The sequence below is a fragment of the Corylus avellana genome, chromosome 4 (genome assembly GCF_965113065.1).
Source record: "Corylus avellana chromosome 4, dhCorAvel1.hap1.2, whole genome shotgun sequence".
Classification (NCBI taxonomy): domain Eukaryota; kingdom Viridiplantae; phylum Streptophyta; class Magnoliopsida; order Fagales; family Betulaceae; genus Corylus; species Corylus avellana.
The window spans coordinates 18,594,206-18,620,008 of NC_142493.1; the positions used below are offsets into that span (position 1 = coordinate 18,594,206).

A 25,803-nucleotide genomic window follows, 5' to 3' on the forward strand; every position below is an offset into this window, starting at 1 on the left:
TTTAATTGTAACCATTTTATTAATTATTGCTGTACATGATTGAGATTATCACATAAAAATTTGTATAGCATGTTTATAACATCTTGGTGTTGTGGCTACTTACTAAGTTGTTGAACTCACCCCTTCTCCCTATACATCTTTTTCATATTGCCCTATATATCGTAGTACTGAGGACAGGGGTACCGGTGGGCCTCTTAGTTGTTAAAGACCCGATCATCTGGCCCAATGAGTGGGACACTTAGACTTATTGCTTTGTGGACTAGCAGGAGCAATAGCAGTAGAAGTGTCTGGGACTCCATTCTATAAAGTAGACCGCTTGGGAGGAGCATATACTGTAACTTTATTCCTTATGAGATTATTAAATACTAGCACATTATGTGTTTGTGATTTCATAATGAGAGTTTATACTACGTTGGTGATGTTATGCTTTTGTGGTGATCATATATAGGAGAATTCTTATTTTTATTAAGAATATATTACAATTGCTCCCAGTCGCTTTACCTCTAAAACTTGGCGCGTTTCAATACGTAGACGAGTAGCCAATTTATATGCTTATTTTAGTGGACTATTGTTGTAGTGATGTGTGGAAAATTGTGTATTTATGCCTTTTGTGGTGTATGTGATGAGAAATAAATGATAAAAATTTTCGAAAACTTTGAAGGAAATTAAGTCTTTGTTTTTCAACATCAATCGTTTATGCTTCTCATTCGGTGATTAGTTATCATAATTTTCTTGTCTTGTTGTTCTTACTAATTACGTGACTTCTCTTGTATACTCCTTATGTACATAAAACATCTTACCTTTTTTTAATAATATTTCGATTACTTATAACAAAAAGATAATAAAAATTCTTACAAAGTAGAGAATTTATTCCATGATATTACAAATCACAAGACGAAGAGTAGGAGTAGGAGGAACAAAAGTTACATTGGAGGACTAAAGTCTGAGTACAAATCCTCCCCTTGTCGATACCCAAACAACCCCCTCTCCAACACCCACTCTTCAATCATTGCCTGAGAATGCAATGCCTGGTCAGTAGGCACAAGATGCCCTGCCCCTAAAACCACAACATTACTCAAACTCCCCCATTTCTGTACATACCCAGCAAGCTCGCCTTTCACCTTCCAAACCTTCTTCTCCGCCATTACAAACTCCTCAATCCCCTCCCATTTCATCGTCTTCACCCAAGCCTCCGTTGAAACCACCCCATCCCTCAAATCAAAATGCCCTTGATACAACAACACCCTGCTCTGCTTCACCAGAGCCTCCACCATATATTTCATACTCTTCATCACATCGTCGTGCAGCGCATCCCCAACGATGTCGCTGCACTCCTGAAAAGCCACCGATTCGTTCGCCCCCAAGGCCCTCATCACCTCTTCGCTTTGTAAAAGCTCGGTCACCATTTCTGTCTTGTATGGAGCTTTCCGAGTGAAGTCGTATAATGTCGCCAACCCTGTCATGTTCTGCAACAAACGAAGGACCCCTGTTCTAGCATTTGTTGCCTCGCTCCAATTCCTTGATTTTGTCAGCTCAATTGCCTTCCATTGTGCTTTCTCCAGCTCCCTCTTCTGCCTCTCATTGATCAAACCAGAAAAGTGAGCATTCACGGCATGCGTACCCACCTGGGTCACCGGGTCGGTCAACCCGTTTCCAATAGCAACGCCTGCTAAGTTGACCCGCTCGGACGCCGGCAAATCGGCATTCTTCCTGATAATATAGTACCCAATTGCCGGAACATACTTGCCTGCGTAGCTTTCACCAGTGATGTATATCGGCCGGGACTTAAGCGATCGGTCCGATTCAATAAAGGAAGTGATCGCGGAGAAAAGATGCTTGGCAACAGAATGTTGATCTCTTGGGATTTCATCGGGTGTGGAGGCAATGCTGAATCCGGTTCCAATCGGGTTATCGAGGAAAAGAAGGCCGAATATGCGGTTCCAAGAGCCTGGATTGGGTTCGAGAGCAAGTGGGTCGGATTTGGCCTTGTGGAAGTTGACACGCCAGGGGCCGAGCTCGAGGAAGTTACCGATCATGGAGGAGCAGCCTGGGCCGCCCTGGAGCCAAATAAGAAGAGGGGTTTGGGAGAGCGGTGAAATGGGTTTCTGGGCTTCGTAGAAAGAGTAGAAAATGGCGGAGCCGGTGGTGGGGTTGACGGGGAGGTAGCCTGATTTGGTGGGAAGAGCTTCCTTTGAATAGGGAGTGGTCGAAGTGGGCGATGATAGAGCTGGGATGTGGTGGAAGAAGGAGAAGAGGAAGAGGAGGAGGATGGAGTAGGAGCCTGTTGACTCCATTACTGTGGAGAGCTGCCTGGTGAGGAACCGAGACATCTGACAAGTGGTTGTGAATATTTGTAGAGGTGTAATGCTATAGCCTATATATAAAGAAGATTAAAATTCTTGTTTTGTCATAATTTTAAATATGATTTTATTTTTTTATCCCATCTTATAAATTAATTATTATATTTATAAACTTATAAGGATTTTATATAAATAAATGGTGGACATTACAAATTTAATGATTAATTTATTAAATTTATTAAAAAATATAAAAAATATGTAGACAAATTATTAACACCAAAATTTTTTTGAATAGAATTATTATTATTTAATTTTAAATTATTTCCACATGACATTTAAAAACAATAAAAAAATAAAATAAAACTTTAATCCTTTCGGAGTTCATGTGCTAAAGCCATATAGAAAAACCAAAACTGTCAGCTTTGGGAATCTTTTTTTGTTTAATAGATTCACTTTTCGAACATTTTTTTTTTTTTTTTAGATCACTTTTCGAACTTAAAGCATGCAAAAAGTGAAAAAGAGATGTTCCGGAATCCGGGATTGTAGTTAAATTTTTGGAGTAATTATCATTTGCTCCCTTAAATTACAGTGTCTTGATATTTTTATTTTTTTATGAACTATTAACTATAATATTTGTCTCCATCAAACTGTCATCTTATGACATTTTTTTCCTCTTTGATCAGTTAAAAGGGTTAAATCTAACGCTTAACGGTCATGTGACTTGCATGTGCCAATTTAAATTTTTTTCCTTCCATTTTTGCCCTCACTTCAAATTTTTGGATTAGGATTTGTATAAGCGTCATTTTATTGATATGAAGTAATGGCAAAAATGGAAGGTAAAAAATTTAAAATGGCACATGCAAGTCACATGACCATTGACCGTTAGATTTAACCCATTTGATTGACAAAAGAAAGGAAAGTGTCATAAGATGGTAGTTTGATGGGGTCAAGTGTCATAATTGGTAGTTCATGAGGAAAAGTACAAAGACACTGTAGTTCATGGGGTAAAAAGTATTTACTCCTAAATTTTTTTTTAAGTAAAAAAGAACTTTTAAAAAAAAGTGCTTCTTCTTAAAGAATAAAGTTAAATGTTAATTTCATTATTTTTTATTTTTTTAAAAATGATATAATTTTTAAAACTACATCATTTTTTATTTTTTTTAAAGACGACGGCAGAGAAAACTGTCAGCAAAGGTTACTAGGCTTTGGACCTCTTTTTTGTTTTTAGTGGGGTGCGCAAGTTTTGGCCTCCATTGATGTGGAAAAAAAATAATAATTTGAATGAAAATGTGGAAAAAAAATATTTTGTATTAAGTTTTTTATTTAAATTGTAATAAAAAGTGATTGATGTGATGTAAAAGTAAAAATATTGGAAGTTAATTTTGAGATGAATAATTTGAGATTTGGTTTGAGGTCCTTTGGCAAAATAAAAAAAAAAAAATTACATGAAGTAATTACTCAAATTGCAATTCGATCAAATAATGTTATATTTTTTTTTATTAGAAATAATGTTAGATATTCATATAAGGTTTATTTGTCTAAATAATTTTTAAATTGCTAAATCAGTTATTCATGTATATATATATATATATATATATTCAAACTATCACTTTATTTAATTATATTATGCAATGTAATAACACTTAGAAAGGGTTAAGGATTTTCCCTTACCTGGTTGATACTTTTGTACCGATAAAATTTAGCTATATCAGCCTTAGGCTAAACACGTAGGTTCTAACTAGAAGTCTATCTTGACTATATCCGACCCTTAGTAAAAACTAGATCAAATATACCTATTAATATTTACTGGACCCAAAAAATTACTGAATTGTTTTGATGCCTAATAGTGATGACATTTGTAAGAACTTAATCCATTATTGGTGCTTGGCTTAATTAATCTAACAAAATATTTTTATTTTATTTTATTTATTTAGAATCCAAATGGGCCACTTAACACATGGCTTTATGCCATATAAGTTTATGCAAATCTTCTATTTTTTTCATGACAATAGTTCTTTTTAAAAAATAAAAATAAAAACAAAAAATGTTACCCGCATCCTTTTTCAAATGGGTCATGTACATAATCCGCTTTTCAAAAAGGGCCATTTATATGCCTTAACATATACATATATAGTCGGCTTTTCATTCTTGTATATATTTCCTTCACAAATCATGTTGTAGATGGACTAATAACCATACAGGCCCAGCACATGATTTTATCAACTAGCTCATCCTTATAATTTCTTACGAGCATTTGAAATAAGAACATTATTAAATGCGTCTACTCGGTTCCCAACAAACTTCATGATGTTTGTCATTTTAATCTTATGTTTTTATTTTCAAAACCAGATGTTGTACTCTCTATTTAAAATATGTATGTATGAATTTATATATATATATATATATATATATATATATATATATATATCTTATGTTTTTATTTTGAATTCTAAGAAATCCTGCAGTTTTTATTTTATAGATTTAGATATAAATTCAAATTTTAAATAAGCTGAAACAACTTGCATTACGAAAAATTGCATGATTTGTGGAATATTTTAAATTTTTATATGTGTCTACAGTTAAATTAACAAATAAAATATTTGACAATTATAATGCAAAATAAAATTTTATTAATTCATTCATGGGCTTTTGATCAATGTGTTTAGCCTAATAGATATGATATGACCTATGTGTTTAGCCTAAGGCTGATATAGCTAAATGTTATTGGATGAGTTGGTTAACAGTACAAATCAGCCTTTATATCTGCAGTTTCAGGTAAGGAGAAGTCCTTAACTCTTTCAAAGTGTTATTCCTTAGCATAATTTTTATGTAAAACTTCTTACTTGTTTTATTTAAATGCTTATGTTGTGCTAATTAAATTGTTAGGTTATATATTTATAAGCTTACAAAGATTTATATGTCACTTTAAATATTTGTATCAGAAGTTTTCAAATTAGAAAAATTGTTTATTGTCACTCGAAATTTGAAGGGTATATCATTTTTATTGAGGTTCACTATGAGGTAAATAAAATTTAATTAAGTAAATAAAATTCTACCAACTCTATGTGGGGCTACTTCTCATCTTTCTAATATGAGATTGGGGTGTTACAATATTAGTCATCCCCATTGGTCGCCTCTGTAACGACCTAGATTTTAAAACTCTTATTTAAATAATATTAAGTAGATTAAAAATATAATCGATAAATTAGAACAATGATATGTGGATTAATGATATTAAATAACTATTTAGTGTTAAAGGTATATTACATTGATTTTTGACCTCTTATGTATATTACTTCAATTCTAAAAATTTAGCTTCACTAATATGTTTATGGGCATAATCAAACCCAATCTAGTGAATAAATTATTTATATTGGTGTTTAGCGAAGTCATAAATTAATTTGAAGGTTTTCAGTTTTTTAGCCTAAAAAGCAGTGTCTTAATTTTCATACTGTCTAAATGAGATTAAAACTGCTAAAGAAAGATACCAAGGCTAGCCACCTTTGTTGAAAGCTTAAAGTCTTCTAGTAATGATGGTTATAGTAAATATCATGATTATAATGATTTAATAAGACAAGTGGCCAAGTGGGAATGCAAATAGTTAAAGCCTAAGTTGAATTGGAAACTTTGTATAGGCCAAAAATAGACTCAAACGAACTCGGATGAAGTCGAACTAAAAATATAAAATGTTTGTCTCGGAGTCCTCTATCTACTCTCAAAATTTCATGTCAATCGGAGTAGGTTTGGACATTGAAAAATGGATCGGAATACACTGCCCTCATTTTAGACGAAAATTCTAATTGGTATAGAGCATGAAATATGGACTAGGTTCATTCTTTTGGTTAAATACATCTCAACCCTTAGATGAAATGTGTAAAAATAAATCCTAACCATTCATTCTCTTATAAATAGAGCCTTAGCTAAATTCACTTTCACTTAAGTTTTTACAATCTTAGAACAAGTAAAATTGTTTGCTCCTCCTTTCATTTTATTTCTTAGTTCTAGTCAAATACCATATAGCCTAGATCTTTCTTGTAGTGTTCAAGCGTTTTTCTAAAACTAGCTACCTAGAGAAGATTTGGTGGAGTTTTACTTCTAAAGGATTATTGGGTAAGTGTTTCTTGTATAAATATCATGATTTATTGCTTTTATTACTTGTCCTCATTTAATTGTTTAAAGACCTAATAAGCGTATAATGTAAAATAAAGTAATGGATACAAGTGAATTAATAATAAAGAGTTAGTGGACAAAATCAATTAAGGACTTAAAATATTATCTATATATTATTTACTTTACAGTATTTACATTTAGTCATTTCTTTTATGTCATTTAAATTTCTGTTCATATTTCTGGCGATAAGGACCATTTGATCTCATCCCCGAAATATGCATTATTTACATTCAGTTATTTCTTTTATGTCATTTAAATTTCTGTTCATATTTCTGGCGGTAAGGACCATTTGATCTCATCCCCGAAATATGCATTATTTACATTCAGTTATTTCTTTTATGTCATTTAAATTTTAATTCATATTTTTGGCGGTCATCCCCAGAATATGAATTCAGTATTTACATTCAGTCATTTTTTTTATTGTCATTTAAATTTTGATTCATACTTTGGTAGGTACGGACCATTGGTCTCATCTCCAAAATATGAGTCATGTTTTATATATATTATTTATAATACTTGTTTGTATTTAGTAATACTGGCCATTAGCCTCGTCACCAAAAATGAATTCAGGCATAAAGCTAGTTATAAGTAACTATCTTAGATTAATATAATAAAATGAGTAAGTAAAGATGAAGTGACGGATAATAAATAAATATAAAAGATGAGGGTTTTTAAACAATGATATTATTGGAGAATGAACTAAGTATTGTTTGTATGTATGTATTATATGCAGAAGTGGAGCAAAATACTACACTAAGGAGAGTAAGTATGGATATACTTACTGAGTACTAGCTTTGTTTTATTGTTATAGGAATTCTTATTTTGTCTTATTGATATAATTTTGCAATACAACTGCCGCATAATGTGTCTAATAAAATGGGCTGATAAGATAGCCACCTTAAGAACAAGCTGGGTGGATTTCCGCGAGGAACTGTTGGTATCTCAGTGGATGGGGGTATATAACCGTCCAACAGGCCTAATATATAACTAAGTTGGGACGGTGTAGTTGCCAGCACCAAACAGGTAAACCTCTAAAGTGTGAGGGACATAACGGACGTAAGCGGGCTGAGAGCTCATGAGAAGAGGTCTGAAGAAAGATTATCATAAAACACAAAATAATCTGTCATTACGCTGCATTAACAACGCATTCATTATTATATATTTTAGTCTTTAATCTTATTTATTCAAACTAGTCTTTTTAGTCTTTATATCTAGGAAAATAGATTACTCACTTGTTTGCCTATGTAAATATGATAACGTCATCATTACATAGATCTTGATGCAGGGATAGAAAGTGAGGACGATGGTCCTTTTACTGGTTTTGATGGTTGATAGACCATCTGCTGTAGGATTTATGCTTACTCTATGGAGCAAGTCTCATTTATGTTAATCGCTTTTATTATGTATGGTGATGTGTGTAAACTTAATAGATATTACTATGTTAATTTAGGTGCCGTCTGTAGCATATATTTGGTACACCTAGTGTGTACATATGTTGTAATGAAAACCATGTTTCTATTTTATTTAATAATATATCACCTCGAGGTATAGTCAGCTCAACTGTGTTGTGTAAGTTATTACTAGGTCATAGAAAAAGAAAAAAATATACATACTCCGCTGTAAGATTGTATTTTCTAAAGTTGCAGTGTCACGACTTCGATATTTGCTAGTTCAAATATCGGGGCGTTACAGCCTCCTCAATCCCCCCATCCAACTTGAGTCTTACAAATTTAATAGTAAATTTGTAAAAGTTGGGCAAAAAAAAGACTAATGAAAAAGAAAATAATCATTTATCAAATGCAAAAGGCGACATGAGGCATGAGGGCAAGGAAATGTTTGATGAATTTAGGTCTCCCACTATTATGGGGCAATTGGTTTCCTTTTATTAACTATAACTTACAAGTTTATGTGTGGGTACTTTATGCGCTAATCATTATTCATACCATTTGACACCAGGGTTTCACAGCTTATAGACTTGGATGCAAAAAGAAAATAAGGGCATGCGATACCAGGTAAGGAGACATAACACCAAAAATCCAAACAAATTTTATTATTAATCTTTGAAAAATTGTTGAAAATTTTATAAAGAATCCACTTACATGACTTTCAATTGCACTTCATTTCATATTTTAATGCCATGTTTTATTCGATCATATGTCATTATTTAAAAATGTTACATATTACAATTACCTCATTTTTATGAGTTATGCCTGAATGTGATTATGAATGAGAGGAGCTTATCACAAAGTTTTATGGTATATTATACCATTATAGAAGAGCTTACAAGATCATATGAAATATTACATGTGCATTCATGTTCATAAATGTTTAACTCTAGGGCACGATTATAGTCATGATCGGTACCACCTTGGTAGCATGGCAAGCACATCAAAGGACAATTATGAGAAGGTGTGTACTATCGACTGGGTGACCTTCACCTAGGGAAGTTTCCAACCCAGTAGCTCTCCCCTGTGACGACAGGATGAGCATATAGGTCCTTTGGGACAAGCCAACGTGCGCCGCTCATGGTAAAATTGCGGTGTCGAGTCAAATGGTAAAACAACTATTTTGAAAGAAAGGTAAAAATAAGTGCTTACTATCACATTGGTAGCATGGCAAGCACACCAAAAGATGATTATGAGAAGGTGTATGCTATCGACCGGGTGGCCTTCACCTAGGGAAGTTTCCAACCCAGTAGCTCTCCCCTGTGACGACAGGATGAGCACATAGGTCCTTCAGGACAAGCCAACGTGCGCCGCTCGTGGTAAAATTGCAGTGTCGAGTCAAAGGGTAAAACAACTATTTTGAAAGAAAGGTAAAAGGAAGTGCTTATTCATTTTATAACTAGTTATTATTGCTTTAATTGTCATCATTTTATTAATTATTGCTGTACATGACTGAGATTATGACATAAAAATTTGTATAGCATGTTTATAACATCTTGGTGTTGTGGCTAATTACTGAGTTGTTGAACTCACCCCTTCTCCCTATACATCTTTTTCATATTGCCCTATATATCGTAGTACTGAGGACATGGGTACTAGTGGGCCTCTTAGTTGTTAAAGACCCGATCATTTGGCCCAATGGCTGGGACACTTAGACTTATTGCTTTGTGGACTAGCAGGAGCAATAGTAGTAGAAGTGTCTGGGACTCCATTCTATAAAGTAGACCGCTTGGGAGGAGCATATACTGTAACTTTATTGCTTATGAGATTATTAAATACTAGCACATTATGTGTTTGTGATTTCATAATGAGAGTTTATAGTACGTTGGTGATGTTATGTTTTTGTGGTGATCATATATAGGAGAATTCTTATTTTTATTAAGAATATATTACAATTGCTCCCAGTCGCTCTACCTCTAGAACTTAGAGCGTTTCAATACGTAAACGAGTAGCCAATTTATATGCTTATTTTAGTGGACTATTGTTGTAGTGATGTGTGGAAAATTGTGTATTTATGCCTTTTGTGGTGTATGTGATGAGAAATAAATGATAAAATTTTTCGAAAACTTTGAAGGAAATTAAGTCTTTATTTTTCAACATCAATCGTTTATGTTCTCATTCGGTGATTAGTTATCATAATTTTCTTGTCTTGTTGTTCTTACTAATTAAGTGACTTCTCTTGTGTAGATAGAACATCTTACCTTTTTTTAATAATATTTCGATTACTTATAACAAAAAGATAATAAAAATTCATACAAAGTAGAGAATTTATTCCATGATATTACAAATCACAAGACGAAGAGTAGGAGGAGTAGGAGTAACAAAAGTTACATTGGAGGACTCAAGTCTGAGTACAAATCCTCCCCTTGTTGATACCCAAACAACCCCCTCTCCAAGACCCACTCTTCAATCATTGCCTGAGAATGCAATGCCTGGTCAGTAGGCACAAGATGCCCTGCCCCTAAAACCACAACATTACTCAAACTCCCCCATTTCTGCACATACCCAGCAAGCTCTCCTTTCACCTTCCAAACCTTCCTCTCCGCCATTACAAACTCCTCAATCCCCTCCCATTTCATCGTCTTCACCCAAGCCTCCGTTGAAACCACCCCATCCCTCAAATCAAAATGCCCTTGATACAACAGCACCCTGCTCTGCGTCACCAGAGCCTCCACCATATATTTCATACTCTTCATCACATCGTCGTGCAGCGCATCCCCAACGACGTCGCTGCACTCCTCAAAAGCCACCGATTCGTTCGCCCCCAAGGCCCTCTTCACCTCCTCGCTTTGTAAAAACTCGGTCACCATTTCTGTCTTGTATGGAGCTTTCCGAGTGAAGTCGTATAATGTCGCCAACCCTGTCATGTTCTGCAACAAACGCAGGACCCCTGTTCTAGCATTTGTTGCCTCGCTCCAATTCCTTGATTTTGTCAGCCCAATTGCCTTCCATTGCGCTTTCTCCAGCTCCCTCTTCTGCCTCTCATTGATCAAACCAGTAAAGTGAGCATTCACGGCATGAGTACCCACCTGGGTCACCGGGTCGGTCAACCCGTTTCCAATAGCAACGCCTGCTAAGTTGACCCGCTCGGACGCCGGCAAATCGGCATTCTTCCTGATAATATAGTACCCAATTGCCGGAACATACTTGCCTGCATAGCTCTCACCAGTGATGTATATCGGCCGGGACTTAAGCGATCGGTCCGATTCAATAAAGGAAGTGATCGCGGCCAAAAGATGCTTGGCAACAGAATGTTGATCTCTTGGGATTTCTTCGGGTGTGGAGGCAATGCTGAATCCGGTTCCAATCGGGTTATCGAGGAAAAGAAGGCCGAATATGCGGTTCCAAGAGCCTGGATTGGGTTCGAGAGCAAGTGGGTCGGATTTGGCCTTGTGGAAGTTGACACGCCAGGGGCCGAGCTCGAAGAAGTTACCGATCATGGAGGAGCAGCCAGGGCCGCCCTGGAGCCAAATAAGAAGAGGGGTTTGGGAGAGCGGTGAAATGGGTTTCTGGGCTTCGTAGAAAGAGTAGAAAATGGCGGAGCCGGTGGTGGGGTTGACGGGGAGGTAGCCTGATTTGGTGGGGAGAGCTTCCTTTGAAAACGGAGTGGTCGAAGTGGGCGATGATAGAGCTGGGATGTGGTGGAAGAAGGAGAAGAGGAAGAGGAGGAGGATGGAGTAGGAGCCTGTTGACTCCATTACTGTGGAGAGCTGCCTGGTGAGGAACCGAGACATCTGACAAGTGGTTGTGAATATTTGTAGAGGTGTAATGCTATATATAAAGAAGATTAAAATTCTTGTTTTGTCTTAATTTTAAGGGTTAAATATTAAATACCCATGAGGTTTTGTTGTTTTATTTTCTCTCTTAAGATTTGATTTTTATTACAAGAGGTTTATGTGGTTTTAATAATAAACTAAATTAATCTTCTGTCAGTTGAGCTTTAGTTGACTTAACGAAAATTCACGTGGATTAATGAAATATTGATACGTAGCACATATTTATTTATTTTTTTAAAATTAAAAAATAATGTATTTTAAAACAAAAAAAATATATAATAGAAAAAAAAAAATTGGGGGTGGATCTTGGCTCTAAGGGGGTCGCTCGGCCACTCCATTGGTGCCTTGGCCACCCCAGTTCATTTTCAATAAGACAAAAATATCATTACAAGTTCAAAGAAAAAAAGAAAGAAAAAAAAAGGAAAAAATCCTCTCAAACTACCCTTCGATTAGCTATATTTTCAAACTTTCAATTGTGATAATGTCCACTACATAAACTATCAAAAATTGACAATGTACCTCCCATGGCCAACAAAACCGACCCTAAATTTGTTTTAATAAGATAAAGATATTCCAATAAATTTGAAAAACAAATTATTTGTTTTCTTTAAGAAAAAAAAAAAAAAAAAAGAACGATTGTTTTTAGATTTTCAATACTTCTTGTTTTTTTTTTTAAAAAAAATGTTTTAATTTTTAATTTTTTTAGAAAATTATTAAAGGTATTTACAATATTGGGATAACATTGTTAATTTTTTGGTAGTTTGAATGACACATTGTCGCAATTAAAAGTTTAGAAAAGACATTGACAATTGGATAGTAGTCTAGGGGTATGCGAATTTTTTCCAAATAAAAATAAACAAAAAAATTAATTAAAAAAAATTAAAATGATCCCCTTGGTTTTTCATTATGTTTTTTTTTTTTATTATTATTATTTTTAGTTTAAAAAAGACATGGATACAATTAATAATTTGAAGAAAGATTGATAATAAAATAATAATTTGGACCCTATCTAAATTGTTAACCACATGAGTTAGTAAAATGGTCCCACAAAGAGCCGTGAACTTTGTCAAGTAGTCGGTCAATGAAGCTAAAGCCTAACACGTGTTGCTTGATTTAAGTTTTTCAATCCTGTACGGTTGGTGGGTTCTAGAAAATTAGTCTTCTTCGACAAAATTTCTTAGCAATCCCAAGTTGTTTTTTATTTTGTCCCACCCTCTTATTATTAATGCAAAACATATAAATAACACTCTTGAAGTTTTATATGATTGTTAATTTAGTCCTTGTATTTTTATAATAAAGCCTATTTAACTCTTTCAAACTACCACTCCAATGACAATCTATCCCTAAACTATTAATTTCGACAATTTATCTCTCAAATTACCAAAACAATGACAATGCACCCTCCCAATGCTAGCAAAATGATAAAATTACCCATATATAATTTTTAATAGGACAAAAATATCCTTAAAAATTTGAAAGAAAAATTAAAATTTAGTATTTTTATTTTAATTTTAGTAAGGGTAATTTCGTCATTTTTTTCAAAATTGAGAGTACATTGTCATTGTTTTGGTAATTTGAGGGGTAAATTGTTGCCATTGAGAATTTGAGAGGTAGATTGTCAATGGAGTGATAATTTAATAGGGTTAAATGACTTCATCCATATTTTTAACTTGAACAATTTAACCCTTACAAGTTGTATTTATGACCAATCAAATGAATAGAAAAAAAACGCACATTGCATTCAGAAAATAAAAATAGTATGAGTAATTTCTATAATTTCAAAAAAAAAAAAAAAAAAAAAAAGTAGATTTTCAAGTTTAACAATGCCAACTATTAAAAAGGTAGCATATTATTGTTGAGTATTAAATATATTTTCATCATATTCTTTACTCTTTATTTTGTTAAAAAATTTTAAGTTAAAGAACTGTCTTTCGGTTTTTTGAAAAGAAACAACAATGCAAAAATGAAAAAGAAGCTTTTTGGAAGAAAAATATATACTTGTTTTTATTTATTTTTCTAATTGAATAAGGAAAATGGTTATAAAGGAGGAGGATCATTTTCACTCTTGATCCAAAAAGAATTGAGAGTGGACGATCCTAAAATCGAAAGATTGGTGAACTCCTCAATGACAAACCCAAATCGAACTAAAACAGTATAGAAATACATAAAAGGATAGGAAATGAGTCAAACAAGTGATAAGGTCCTTTCAAAGAGGTGGACAAAGTGGTTCAAAAAAAGGCACAAATTAAGGCGAACCTACATGAGCCCTCACTTAGAAACATTAACAACCATAGAAGGATGTTGAAGTTAAAGAGTTGCCACCTACTCTTAAAATTTGCACCTTTTTTTTTATTTTTTATTTTTTATTCAAAGCGGGAGAGAGGGAAGAGGGGAAAATTTGCACTTCAATGATTGCAGAACTTGCAAATAGAGACCATGAAGCGAGTGAGCTGTTTGAGAAAGTAGAGTAGAATGGAAGACACAGCACAAATAGGTGAAATTCCGTTCAGGAAATAATTAGGTTTTAAATTTTTTTTTTTCTTAAATTAACGTGGGGTCCAGATCATTTGAGAAAAGATATTCAAGTCTTTAACATTTCTCATCTAAGAACCATATATAAATCTCATGTTAAGTAATGAATTTTTTTTTTGGAAAGAAGATGCTGAAGTTGGGGAAGAAACCAAAACGGGGACAGGGGAGCTAAAAGATAAAGAGCATGTCTCAGCTCTCTTAGTACCAAAGAAAAGTTGATTATATATTATACCTTAGAATCATGGTCATTATTGGGCTATGAATATCATGCCACCCTATTAATCATCCCAGTAAATGTTCATCATAAATTATGGCCTAATGATTGAAAAGTGCCATAAGCTGAACAAAATTGTTCCCAAATGGTAATAAGCATATCAAAATAGCAACTTGCATTTCAAAGAAGATAATTAGTAAAAAGGAGTGAGAAAAGAAGAAAAAAAAAAAAAAACAGTAGCTGAGCATTCGTTACACCGATTAAAAACTCATGTAAAAGAGAAAGAAGCATTTCAGCTTCTCCGTGGAGCTCACATACTAATATCCAGAATGGGCGCCAATGCTTGTTATTCATAAGGTTAAACTTTGTAAACGAAGTGCACAAAATAATACCAATTTACTGGTCATAGCAACAATTTGTTGTAACCTGCAGAACCAAAAAATCTGCCGATTTCACCAAAGTCGAGCAATTCAAGAAAGAAATAAAATGAAATAACCCATGTAAAGCAGATTTTTGAGAAGTGAAGCAAAATACAAAATTGAAATTCAAGAAAGAGAGAACCCATTACCCATGAACCAAAATTGAAAATATCCTCCAAATAATGAATACCCAGAAGCAGGAAATTCAAGAAAGAAAGAACCCTTGAATCAGAATTGAAAACTGAGAACATTTCTAAAGAGATAAAGTAGATATCAGAGAAAAGGTAAGAAATTTAAGAACACTTACGTTACAGGTGTTGCAGCAGCTAGGACGTTGCTGTTCGGCGGTGGCGGAGGAGAGGGCATTGGCATGGGGGTGGTGGTGCTGTTTCTTTTGTCTAGAAAGTGATAGGTAATATGTTGGATGTGCTCTCTTTTTGCCGATGAGCAATATAGAATAGATAAAGATCATGTGTTTTCGTAACATTTGCTTTTAATGTTCTAAGCCGACATGTCATCTTTTTATTGGAGGACACAAAAGACTTAGTTTGTGTCGAGTCCTTATAGAAGTTATTGGCATATATAAAACATGCGTTGAAATCAACTTTGATAATGGGTTAACTTGAGTTGTTAGATGGGCTGGTTAGTTGTGCAACCCAACTTGGGTAGCATATAAGCAGCAGTTCAGATAGTTAGTAGGCACGGAAAGAGTTGAGTATTTTCCTTTTTCAGTTCATTGGAGGTACTGGCTCCTCCAAAGCCTGTGTAGCAGATATTCATATTCTAAATCATTCCTGATTTCATTCTTCATCACAATTCTATACAATTCCATAAATAAAAATAATTCATTTCAATACTCAAATACATACAACCCAGAAAATAGAAAATACTGCCAGAAACTATAAAGATCTTTCAGTATTATCAGGGCTAGATTATAACTTTTTGAAATCTGAAATTTGGACAAACAATTGGTTTTCTTTTATTAACTATGGTTTACAAGTTCTTTTATTAACTATAGTTTCACAGCTTATAGTAATTTGTCAAAGATTTGCCGTCCAATTCCTTTTTGAAAAACCTGGTCATGAAGTCTGTTAACGTGAATTGCCGGTAAATTGCAGGTTTCTCTGGTGATATCAACTCTGGCAGCGGTCCATACAGGTCCTCTCTACTGCTTGGGTTGAAGAAAACCGCCAGCGAGACCCGCGGTTCATTCTTGGAGTTGGCCAACACTCGGTGCTCTGCACTTTTGTATTCTTCGTTGGAAATAATCTGAAGAGAGAAAAGCCTTAACATTCAGTTTCTTTACAAAAGCCTCTGTCTATGCTACTCAAGGTTAGCACCAAATATAAAATCTTAACTAGCCCTTCTGAATTTGGATTAAGGTATTAAATTATTATTTATCCCAAAAATTTAACATATGATTTACTCATGTAATTAATATTCTAACACTTCTTCTCATGTAATGGCCCAAATTCTCGATCAACAAGTGAGGCCACATATGTAGAATATTTTAATTGAAATAAAGCAGAATTGTGAAGTTAGGGTTTTATTATCATAATATTTGAGAGCACTTAACAAAATAGAGTATATAGTTAGCTGAAGCAAATAAAAACTTAACCTAATAAGTTATTTAATTAATATTTTAGCATAATTCATGTTATTGTCCAAGTTGTTTATCACATACACTATTTGAGAGCACATACAAAACAGAGCATATTTTTTACCTGAAGCAAATCCCCAATGTTAATAACAAGAGCTCCAGGGACAGGTTTAACATCCAGCCAAACCCCATCATGCTTAACCTGCAACCCACCAACATGATCCTGCTGCACCACCGTTAACACCCCTGGATCAGTGTGATACGCGAGCCCAACCGTCAGATCAGGCTGTGGGCAGTTAGGGTAGTAGTGGCCCACCATCACTCTCCCTTCCAAACATGTCATCTCATTCAACCTCTTTGCCTCCACTCCCAGCCCCTCACAAAGCAGCCCCACCAAGAGCTCTCCCAGCCGTTTGATCTCTCGGTCCCACTCAATCACCTCCTTTCTGCATATCTCAGGGATTTCATCCTCATCCACCACCTTCGGACCCAGTCTTATCTGGATGGTGTCCCTGGCACCATTATCGCATTTTTTGAGTTAAAATTACGACCATAAAGAAATGAATTTCGAGGATTACGGTAACCAATAGCATACCTCCAACTGGCGGCTTTAGAATGATACAAGTCAACGTTGGACATGTAGGATACACCGGTGCCTATCTCCCTCCTGTAGAACCGTTCCTTCATCTCCGTCGGTTGCTCGTGAAACCCCTTGATGGAGGCCATCGTACGGTCCAGAACTCCCAACGGGACACCGTGGTTGACAATCTGGAAAAACCCGAAGCTGGAGGACGCGCGCCTGATTTCGTCGACGATGACTGACCGCCGTGCATCCGAGTCCACCCCGGAGAGATCGATTGCGGGGATGACGAGATCGGATCCGGACCGGACTTCGGATCCGGGTTTGAGGTCGGAGAGGGTCTCGGGTGGGTGAACGAAGAAGCGGGGGATGGTTGTGATGCCGGAGTCGACAAGGCCTTTCACTCCGACCTTGGAGTCGTCGAACCGCTTCACCTCCTTGGCTCTGTCGTAGTTCTGGGTTGCACACGTGACGGTTGTCGTTTTGGGACTAGGGTTCCGACCTTCGGATCCACGTGGGTTCATAATTTCGCGTCCAAATCGGGTCTGGAACAGAACAGAGTTTCCGAAAGCGGACATAATTTGCAACCTCTGGAGTGTTGATTCTATTTCTACAAGGTTTTATTTATTATTATTATTTTTATTTCTTAAACGTTCTTATCCGGACTTTTTAGTTGGGCCCTTGCGTATTGCTTCTTCTTAGTTCTGTACAAAAAGACAAAAGAGGGCTCAACCGTTCGTTGGTCGTTAGCAAGACTTGCAAGATACGGCTTGTGTTTTCTCCTTTTGATTTTATCGGAGAACGTCCACATAATTCTCAAATTATCACCTACTTAATAATCTCTTTTCAAACTTTCAACTAAAAAAATGTCATTTTTTATATAAATTACTAAAAAATTATCAATATTTTTCAAGCAAAAGTATCTTTTATTTTTTAATTTTAATTTTTATTTTATTAAGAGTTTTTTTATTTACTAAGTATTAACAATTTATTTCCTTTTATTTTCTTGGGGGCACTCGATTTGGATTTGACGACTCTGGAGCCCATATTTGACAAATAAATACAAGTTGAAATAGTTGATTGAATAAGTGATTGGGAAACTGACAATCCAAGCATTTGGGTCTTTTCTGTGATAATTAAGTGCGCGAACAGGCTTATGTTACTATCAAAGTTTATGAGAAAAGGTACTTTTTTTTTTTTTTTTTTTTAATTTTTTTGGTCTTTTTCAATACAATATCTTTAATAATTGCCAAAAAAAAAAAAAACAATGTCTTTCATAAGTAATTCAAAACACAATTCAAAAAAAGTAATTCAAAACACAAGATATCTATAAAACACACTCAAAATTACTTTTATTTTTATATTATATTAATTTTATTTATTTTTTATTTTATTTATTTTATTTTTAAAAAAAATCACCATCTAAAAAGCATTAAAAGATGGAACCTTATATTAGACCTGATTTTAGGTTTACCTACAATTTTTGTAACCATCGGTGAACAATACACGAAATTAATGAATTAAGAATTTTGCATAAATTATTTTATGTTAAAACAAATAGAGCATACAATAATAAGATCGACCATAAACAAAATTAATAAATGAGTCTGTAAAGGATAATGATAATCCACCGTGATATACATAGCAAATATTCAAATTCAAATAGATTCTATCTATTATAGATAAGCTCTCTTCTTATCATATTAGATAGACTTCTCAGGATAGATTTTGAATTGTAATTTAAATTATAATCCTTATCTTTGTAGATTAGTCAGAATTTAAATATGTAATTTTGTTCTATAGATACGTACAACCTACGACTCAATTGAGCAAGGCAAAACAACCATTTATATTATTCACATGGTATCAGAGCTAATTATGACTAAATTCTCTCAAATGGCTTCCGCTTCATCCTCTTAATTCGATTCAACACCCGCTCTCCATAGCCTTCAAAATTGCTTCTAGCACAAGCTCAAAAACGATAATTATCATCTTTGGAAAGCCCAAGTTGTCCCTCAATTGAAGGGTGTTGACGTCTATAGATTTGTAGATGGCTCTAAACTTGCTCCACCAAAGCAAATATCCACGACTTTTGCAACTGGCGTCGTCACTGTTGCTAACAATCCAGAGTACAGCCATTGGAATTTTTAGGATAATCTAATCCTTGGAGCTCTTATTTCCTCCATAGAGAAATCTCTTATCCCTCATGTGGTTAATTGTCCGACCTTCCGAGAAGTCTGGACCACACTTGAGCGTATGTTTGCTTCGCAGCCGCAAGACAGAGGCATGCAATCTCATTTTCAACTAGGTACCTTAATTAAAGGCAGTTCTTTCGTTGTGGACTATTTCCACAAATTCACAAATCTTGTGGATACCCTAGCGGCGTTGATGAGCCCTTAAGTGATTTTGAAAAGCAATCCTTCCTCCTCAAAGGTCTTGGCAGTGAGTGACTCTTTTGTCACTTCGGTATATACTCGAGCAGATCCTCTCTCCATTGAGGAGCTCTATGGGCATCTTCTTGCGCATGAACAACGTTTGGAACACAATCAACCTACGGTTGATCTCTCCACCGCTAATGTCAATTTTGCAGCTAAATGTGGCTCATTCCGTGGTGGTCGTGGTGGCAGATCTTCGTATTTTTAGAATTTTGGCAAAGGTTATTCCTCCAATTCATCCCATCACAGAAACTACTGAGGCAGGGGGTGTGGTAGTGGCCCCTCATCATATTCTCACTCTCACCCTCTAGTGTGCCAACTTTGCCATAAGCCAAGCCATGATGCCATTGACTGTTATCGTTGCTTTGATCAAGCTTTTCATCGGGACTCAACAGCAAATTATCAGGCTTTTTTTTCGACTTCTTTAGCAAATTTTGACTTGGCATGGTACTCGGATTTTGGAGCAACTCACCATCTTACTTCAGATTTAGCAGATCTGGGATTTGGCTTCTATGCGGTAGTTCTCATTACTGCATACCTGCGTTTGCTCAAAACGCAAACGCATATGCGGTAGTGAGAACTACTCACTTTTGGGCACTAAAAAGTGAGTTTCTTTTAAAAAATAATAAATAAATCATTAAAAATTATATTAAAAAAAAATCATTAAAAAACTAAAAATATTAAAAAATTAAAACAAAAAAAACTAAAATGAAAAAATAAAATATAAAACCCAAAGGGGTGGCTCCAACCACCCCTTGCCCAAATGAGGTGGCTGGCCACCCCATTTGGGCCACCACCCTTTTTGGGCCAAGACGTGGCTGGTCTGGGGGTGAACGAACCACTCTTTGGCCATTGGGGGTGGTCCCAAAGGCAAATCCCACCAATCATTTTAGCTCCTATTTCTACTAAAGAGTGAACTTTCGTCCCTCCACAATCCCCCAGCTACAGCGGACCATGATATCTCCTCACCTCGTGCTCTTTGGGGTGTCCTTAGTGGTGGGGTTTTTGGTGATGAAGGTGGATCTAAAAGGCTGGAAGGACAGGCAAAGCCCCATGCCCAGGTGGAGGTTCAGGATCATGTGGGTAACCAGGATATGCGCCAGGCTTATTCTCTTCTCTTTTGGGTATGTTGGTATTCTGGGCTTTTTTTTTTTTTTTTTTTTTTTTTTTTTCTTGTCGTTTGGGTTTTGGTTATGCTCTGTTTTTCTTTTGGTTGGTGGAAAACTGGAGGAAAGCACAGAGAATTACCCAAAATTGAGCACTAATTCATTCTTCCTTAATACTGAGAATTACCTAGAAATCAAACAAGAGCAGGACCCCAATAAAACTCACAATCTTTCAAAAACCGACATTTTCTTTCCATTCCCCAACATTTTCACAGCAACCAAACAGAATATCCACAAACTCAAGCTAAATCCAAAAAATCAATAGAAAGAAACCCCCAAATTGAATACCAATATGAAATAGGACCCGGAATTTATACCAATTGAAATGGAGTTTTGAGTTTAGAGGCCTCCAGGCTCCGGCAATGGTTCACCAGAGCACACCTGCAAATCCGGCCATTTCTTGCCAGAACGGGGCTGATCACAACCGCTCAACACTGCCCACAGTGCCACCTCTTCCTCTCTCTCTGCCTCTCAGTTCACTCTCTCTCTCTCTGAAATCTATCTAGTTCTCTCTTCGTCTTTGTTTTAGTTTTTTAAGTATTATTGTTTTATAATTTTTAAGTCTTAATGAATTTTATATTATTTGTATTTTAAAGCTAGTTTGTAAAAGTGGAAAACGGTTCCGTGTTTCCACTACCGCATGCAAGCCAGATCCGCAAATCTGAACCTCAATGCTGAGACATATCCTAGATCTGGGCAAATTCGCATGGGAAATGGTAATGGTGTGTCTATTGAACACATTGGGGACACACATCTCTCCACACCCACAACCTCTTTTCTCTTACGTAATGTTTTACATGTTCCTTTAATCACCAAAAATCTTCTTTCCGTACACAAATTCACACTTGATACTAATACATATATTGAGTTCCATCCTTGGTATTTTTTGGTGAAGGAATAGGGCTCCAAGAAACTTCTTCTTCAAGGCGTGAATGATAATAGTCTCTATAAATTACCTACATCCATGCAGCTCCACTCCTCAGGTCAGTCGAGTCCACCTTCCTCCCATTTCGTGAAGTCCAGGTCGTCTTCTTCTAGCAACAGGTTCGGTCGTGTTCCTCCCTTGTCCTCCAGCTCCATCTCGGCGTTGGTGGGAGAACGCACTTCATTGGTGAATTGGCACTCACGCCTAGGCCATCCAACATTACATTTATGCTCTATAGTCCTAGCAAAATTTAATTTACCTTTTTTCAAGAGTCCTGACTATTTGTCTTATTCTGATTGTCTTATGTCCAAAAGCAAGCAATTATCCTTTCATTTATCCTCAACACGTGTAACTCAACCCCTAGAATTGATTTACTCTAATGTATGGGGTCCTTTTCCTGTGTATTCTTCTGCTGGAAATAAATATTATGTTTCATTTTTAGATGCCTTTAGTTGTTATACTTGGCTTTTTTCCATGAATAACAAGGGTGATGTTTGCGTAATATTTATTCAGTTTCAGAAAAATGTCGAATGTTATTTTAATTCCAAAATTAAAATAATTCAATCTGATTGGGGGGGGGGGGGGGGTGAATACTGCTCACTCTCCAAAATCCTAGCAAATCCAGGCATCTCTCATGTCCTCATACGCATCAACAAAATGGTGCTGTAGAACATAAACATTGTCATATTGTTGAAACTGGATTAGCCTTACTTTCTCATGCCTCCGTCTCCCTCACATATTGGGACGATGCTTTTCAAACAGTTTGTTATCTCATCAATCGGATGCCTACACCTCTTTTAAAAAATTCATCACCTTATGAATGACTTTTTCATTCTCAACCAAATTATTCTCTCTTACGTGTTTTTGGGTGTGTCTGTTGGCCAAATTTAAGACCCTATAACTCTCACGAGTTGCAACCCTATTCCCTTCCATGCATTTTCTTAGGCTACAGCCTACGTCACAAAGGATATCGTTGCCTTCAAATTAAATCTGGTCGTTTATATATATCTCGAGATGTTATTTTTTAGGAAAAGAAATTTCCTTTTCAAACCATTTCTAGCATCTCATCTCAAAATCCTTCTAGCTCATTAGTCTCATCAACTACCACATATCCTACACAATCTTTAAGCCATTCCTCTCCTACTCTCATGCAATCTCTAGACCCACTATATAATACACCTTCTTCTCTCCAAAATCAAGAAACCCACGTGATCCATCCTACTCCTTTAGACAATGACAACACCCAACAATCCCTAACAACTCTCTTGGATAATGACAATATTCAACCCTCAAATCACGTGCAAACCCCTCTATCTCACTCAACCGAAATTCATGTACAACCAAACACTCAATCCCAAAATCACGTGCACCTCTCCTTTCCCAACATGTCTTCTTCAACCTATGAACCTAGTGCACCTTCATCTTCTGTTGCCCATAATACCCATCCCATGGTTACTAGAGCCAAAAACAATATAACCAAGCCCAAGGTGTTCACAGATGGCACTTCCAGATATCCTATTTCTCATGCTTTGCCTGCTACAGGTGCTATAAAAACCATGGAACCGACTTGTTATTCTTTGGCCGTTCATGATCCAAATTGGAGACATGCCATGAATTCCGAGTTTGATGCATTGCTCAAGAATAATACATGGTGTTTGGTTCCTTCCTCTCAAGCAAAAAATTTAGTTGGGTGCAAATGAGTATTTCGTATCAAACGGAAGGCAGATGGTTCCATTGAATGTTACAAGGCACATTTGGTGGCTAAGGGGTTTCATCAACAAGCTGGTGTTGACTACTCTGAGACATACAGTCTAGTGGTAAAACCCACAACGGTACGTCTTGTTCTTTCAAGTCGCTGATATCTTCACCAAGTCGTTATCTTTTCCAAGATTTTCTACTCTATGTGACAAGCTTCGGGTTGTTTCACCCCAACTCAGCTTGAGGGGACGTGTAAAGGTAAAGGATAATGATAATCCATTGTCATATAAACAACAAATATTCAAATTCAAATAGATTGTATCTATTATAGATAAGCCCTCTTCTTATCATATTAGATAGTCTTCTCATGATAGAGTTTGAATTGTAATTTAAATTATAATCCTTATCTCTGTAGATCAATCAGAATTCAATTATGTAATTATGTTCTATATATACATACAAACTCAATTGAGCAAGGCAAAACAACCATTTATATTATTCACAGAGTCAATAAATTTAAATTAAATTACATTTTAGCTTCATCTACACTCCATTCTATTAATAATTAATATTGACGCTTAGTGAGGAGGCTTTATTATGTTATTTCTTGGAATGTAATTTTTTTTTTTTCATTAATTGTCACATGCTTGTTTATGTAAATAAATTTTATTGGACATTAATATTATTTTGATTTGGTTGAAAAATGTGACATTCGGCCCAAATGTGAGTTAAAAGGTCTAATGTAATAATATAGTTATATTGGAGCAGGAGCAGGCAGGCCCTGCTATTGAAAAAAGTTGAAGGAAATTGTGTGAAAAAAGAGTTTAATGTAAATACTTTAAACTCATTCTAGTATATCACATTGAAGTCTATTGAATGATCTCTTTACTGATATAGTTTGACAGTTGTCAGTAAAGTAATTGATTTTTTTTTTCTTCCTTTTTTGTAAACAAGTAATTGAAATATTTAATACAATTAAACAAGTGCTTTTTTTGTTTTTTGTTTTTTGACATGTCCACACAAGAGGGGGGAGGGGGATTTGAACTAGTGACATCCACTTCATGAGGAGTGGTCCTAGCCGATTGAGCTACATCTTGAGGACTAAACAAGTGCTTCTATCGTTATGTTCTTCTGTCGGTCGTTCATGTGGAAGCAATTACTTCTCTTTTTTGGTCATAAAATAATCTGAGACGTACTACACATTCTAAATTTTCTTTTCAAAAGTTGGTTATCAAATGATGTTCATGAGATTTATTATTTTGAAAAGTGTGTCACCAACTCATGAGATGGTGACACATCATTTGGGAACCAACTTTTAAAACAAAAATTTGGGATGTTTAACATATTTTTTACGTAAAATAGGGATAGGGTTAAATATAAAATTGAGTAATGCTACAAGTCCCTTTTGTGTTCCTCTTGTGTCCCTCTAAGAATGTTGTAGCTATTGATGTGTGCCAAATATTGCATATTTGGACCCCTTAACTTACATTGGTTAATCTTTTAGCTGTGTCATAATCTAATGTTTTGTGTTAGTTTTGTGTTTTTAATGTTTTATAGGTTGTTGAAGAAAAAATGCAGCTTTAAAGAGAAAATGCAAAGTTTGGAAGAAAGCTGAAAAATAGCTATCCAAGGTAGGATTGAGTGCACCATCCACCACTCGATCCCAGATGGGTTGCGCTCGAGCACACCCACGACCACAAGACAGTAGCAGCGCGCTAGTGCTGCGCTGCAGAGGATGGAACGCAAGCACGAGTGCGATCGAGCGCACTGGCCATGCGCTCGAGCACACTCGAGCAAACAAAATGCGGCAAAGACTCCTTTTCCAAACCAGATTGGGATTTCAGACTTCTATTTGTACTGGAAGACAGACCTCCGAATTATCTAGGTTTACTAGGGCTTCTAGGACTTTCCTAAGCCTATAAATAGACCTTTTTGCATTCAAGAAAAATCAGACAAGTTTGGAGAACAAAATTCACGGCTTTTCTCTCTTTAGTTTAGTTTTTCTTGAGCTTTTAGGTTTAGGTTTAGATTTTATTTTTATGTAGAGCTAAATTTCCAACTAAGCTTGGGGATGAAGCCTCACCGATGAAGAAAAAACAGCACTTTTACGTAAGTCTTTATTTATCTGATTTTATTGGGTTTAATATTTCAATTGTTTTACTTATTTTCAATGTGTGGAATGATCCTTTGATATCTTTTGTGATTCAAGGATACACTTGATGATTTGAGATAATTTCACATAATTGATTGCTTTATTTTATTTGCCTAAAAATTGGGTATCCCTTATGATTTGTTCTAAGGATACATTTTGGTATTTCAATTAAAATTCAATATCTTTTGTGATTTACGGATACATGTGATGACTTAATTGATATTGGATTCCTTTTGTGATTTGTGCAATAAATGGATACATGGGATGGTTTTGATTAATTATTTGAAGCATAGTAAAACATATCTAAGATTTTAATTGTGAGAACTTTAGATTAATATTGATGAACATGGAAGTATGTTGTTATGATTCGGTAAGTGTGGGTTCCCAATCC

At 35.4% G+C, this 25,803-nt stretch overlaps 2 protein-coding genes and 1 pseudogene across 2 annotated transcripts; all 3 read right to left on the reverse strand.

The window, feature by feature from the left end:
- Window positions 1–833: 833 nt before the first annotated feature.
- Window positions 834–2,338, reverse strand: LOC132178580 (serine carboxypeptidase-like 50 pseudogene; annotated as a pseudogene).
- Window positions 2,339–10,155: 7,817 nt separating this feature from the next.
- On the reverse strand, window positions 10,156–11,657 carry LOC132177854 (serine carboxypeptidase-like 50). The gene has a single exon (XM_059590328.2). It carries the CDS (start codon window positions 11,647–11,649, stop codon window positions 10,243–10,245), a length of 1,407 nt encoding a protein of 468 aa, XP_059446311.2. The 5' UTR covers window positions 11,650–11,657; the 3' UTR covers window positions 10,156–10,242.
- Window positions 11,658–15,635: 3,978 nt separating this feature from the next.
- LOC132177678 (1-aminocyclopropane-1-carboxylate oxidase homolog 4) lies at window positions 15,636–17,659 on the reverse strand. The gene is made up of 3 exons (XM_059590104.2): window positions 17,052–17,659; window positions 16,581–16,968; window positions 15,636–16,125 (listed from the first exon to the last, which is right to left on the reverse strand). Exons 1-3 carry the CDS (start codon window positions 17,612–17,614, stop codon window positions 15,877–15,879), a joined length of 1,200 nt encoding a protein of 399 aa, XP_059446087.1. The 5' UTR covers window positions 17,615–17,659; the 3' UTR covers window positions 15,636–15,876.
- Window positions 17,660–25,803: the final 8,144 nt, after the last annotated feature.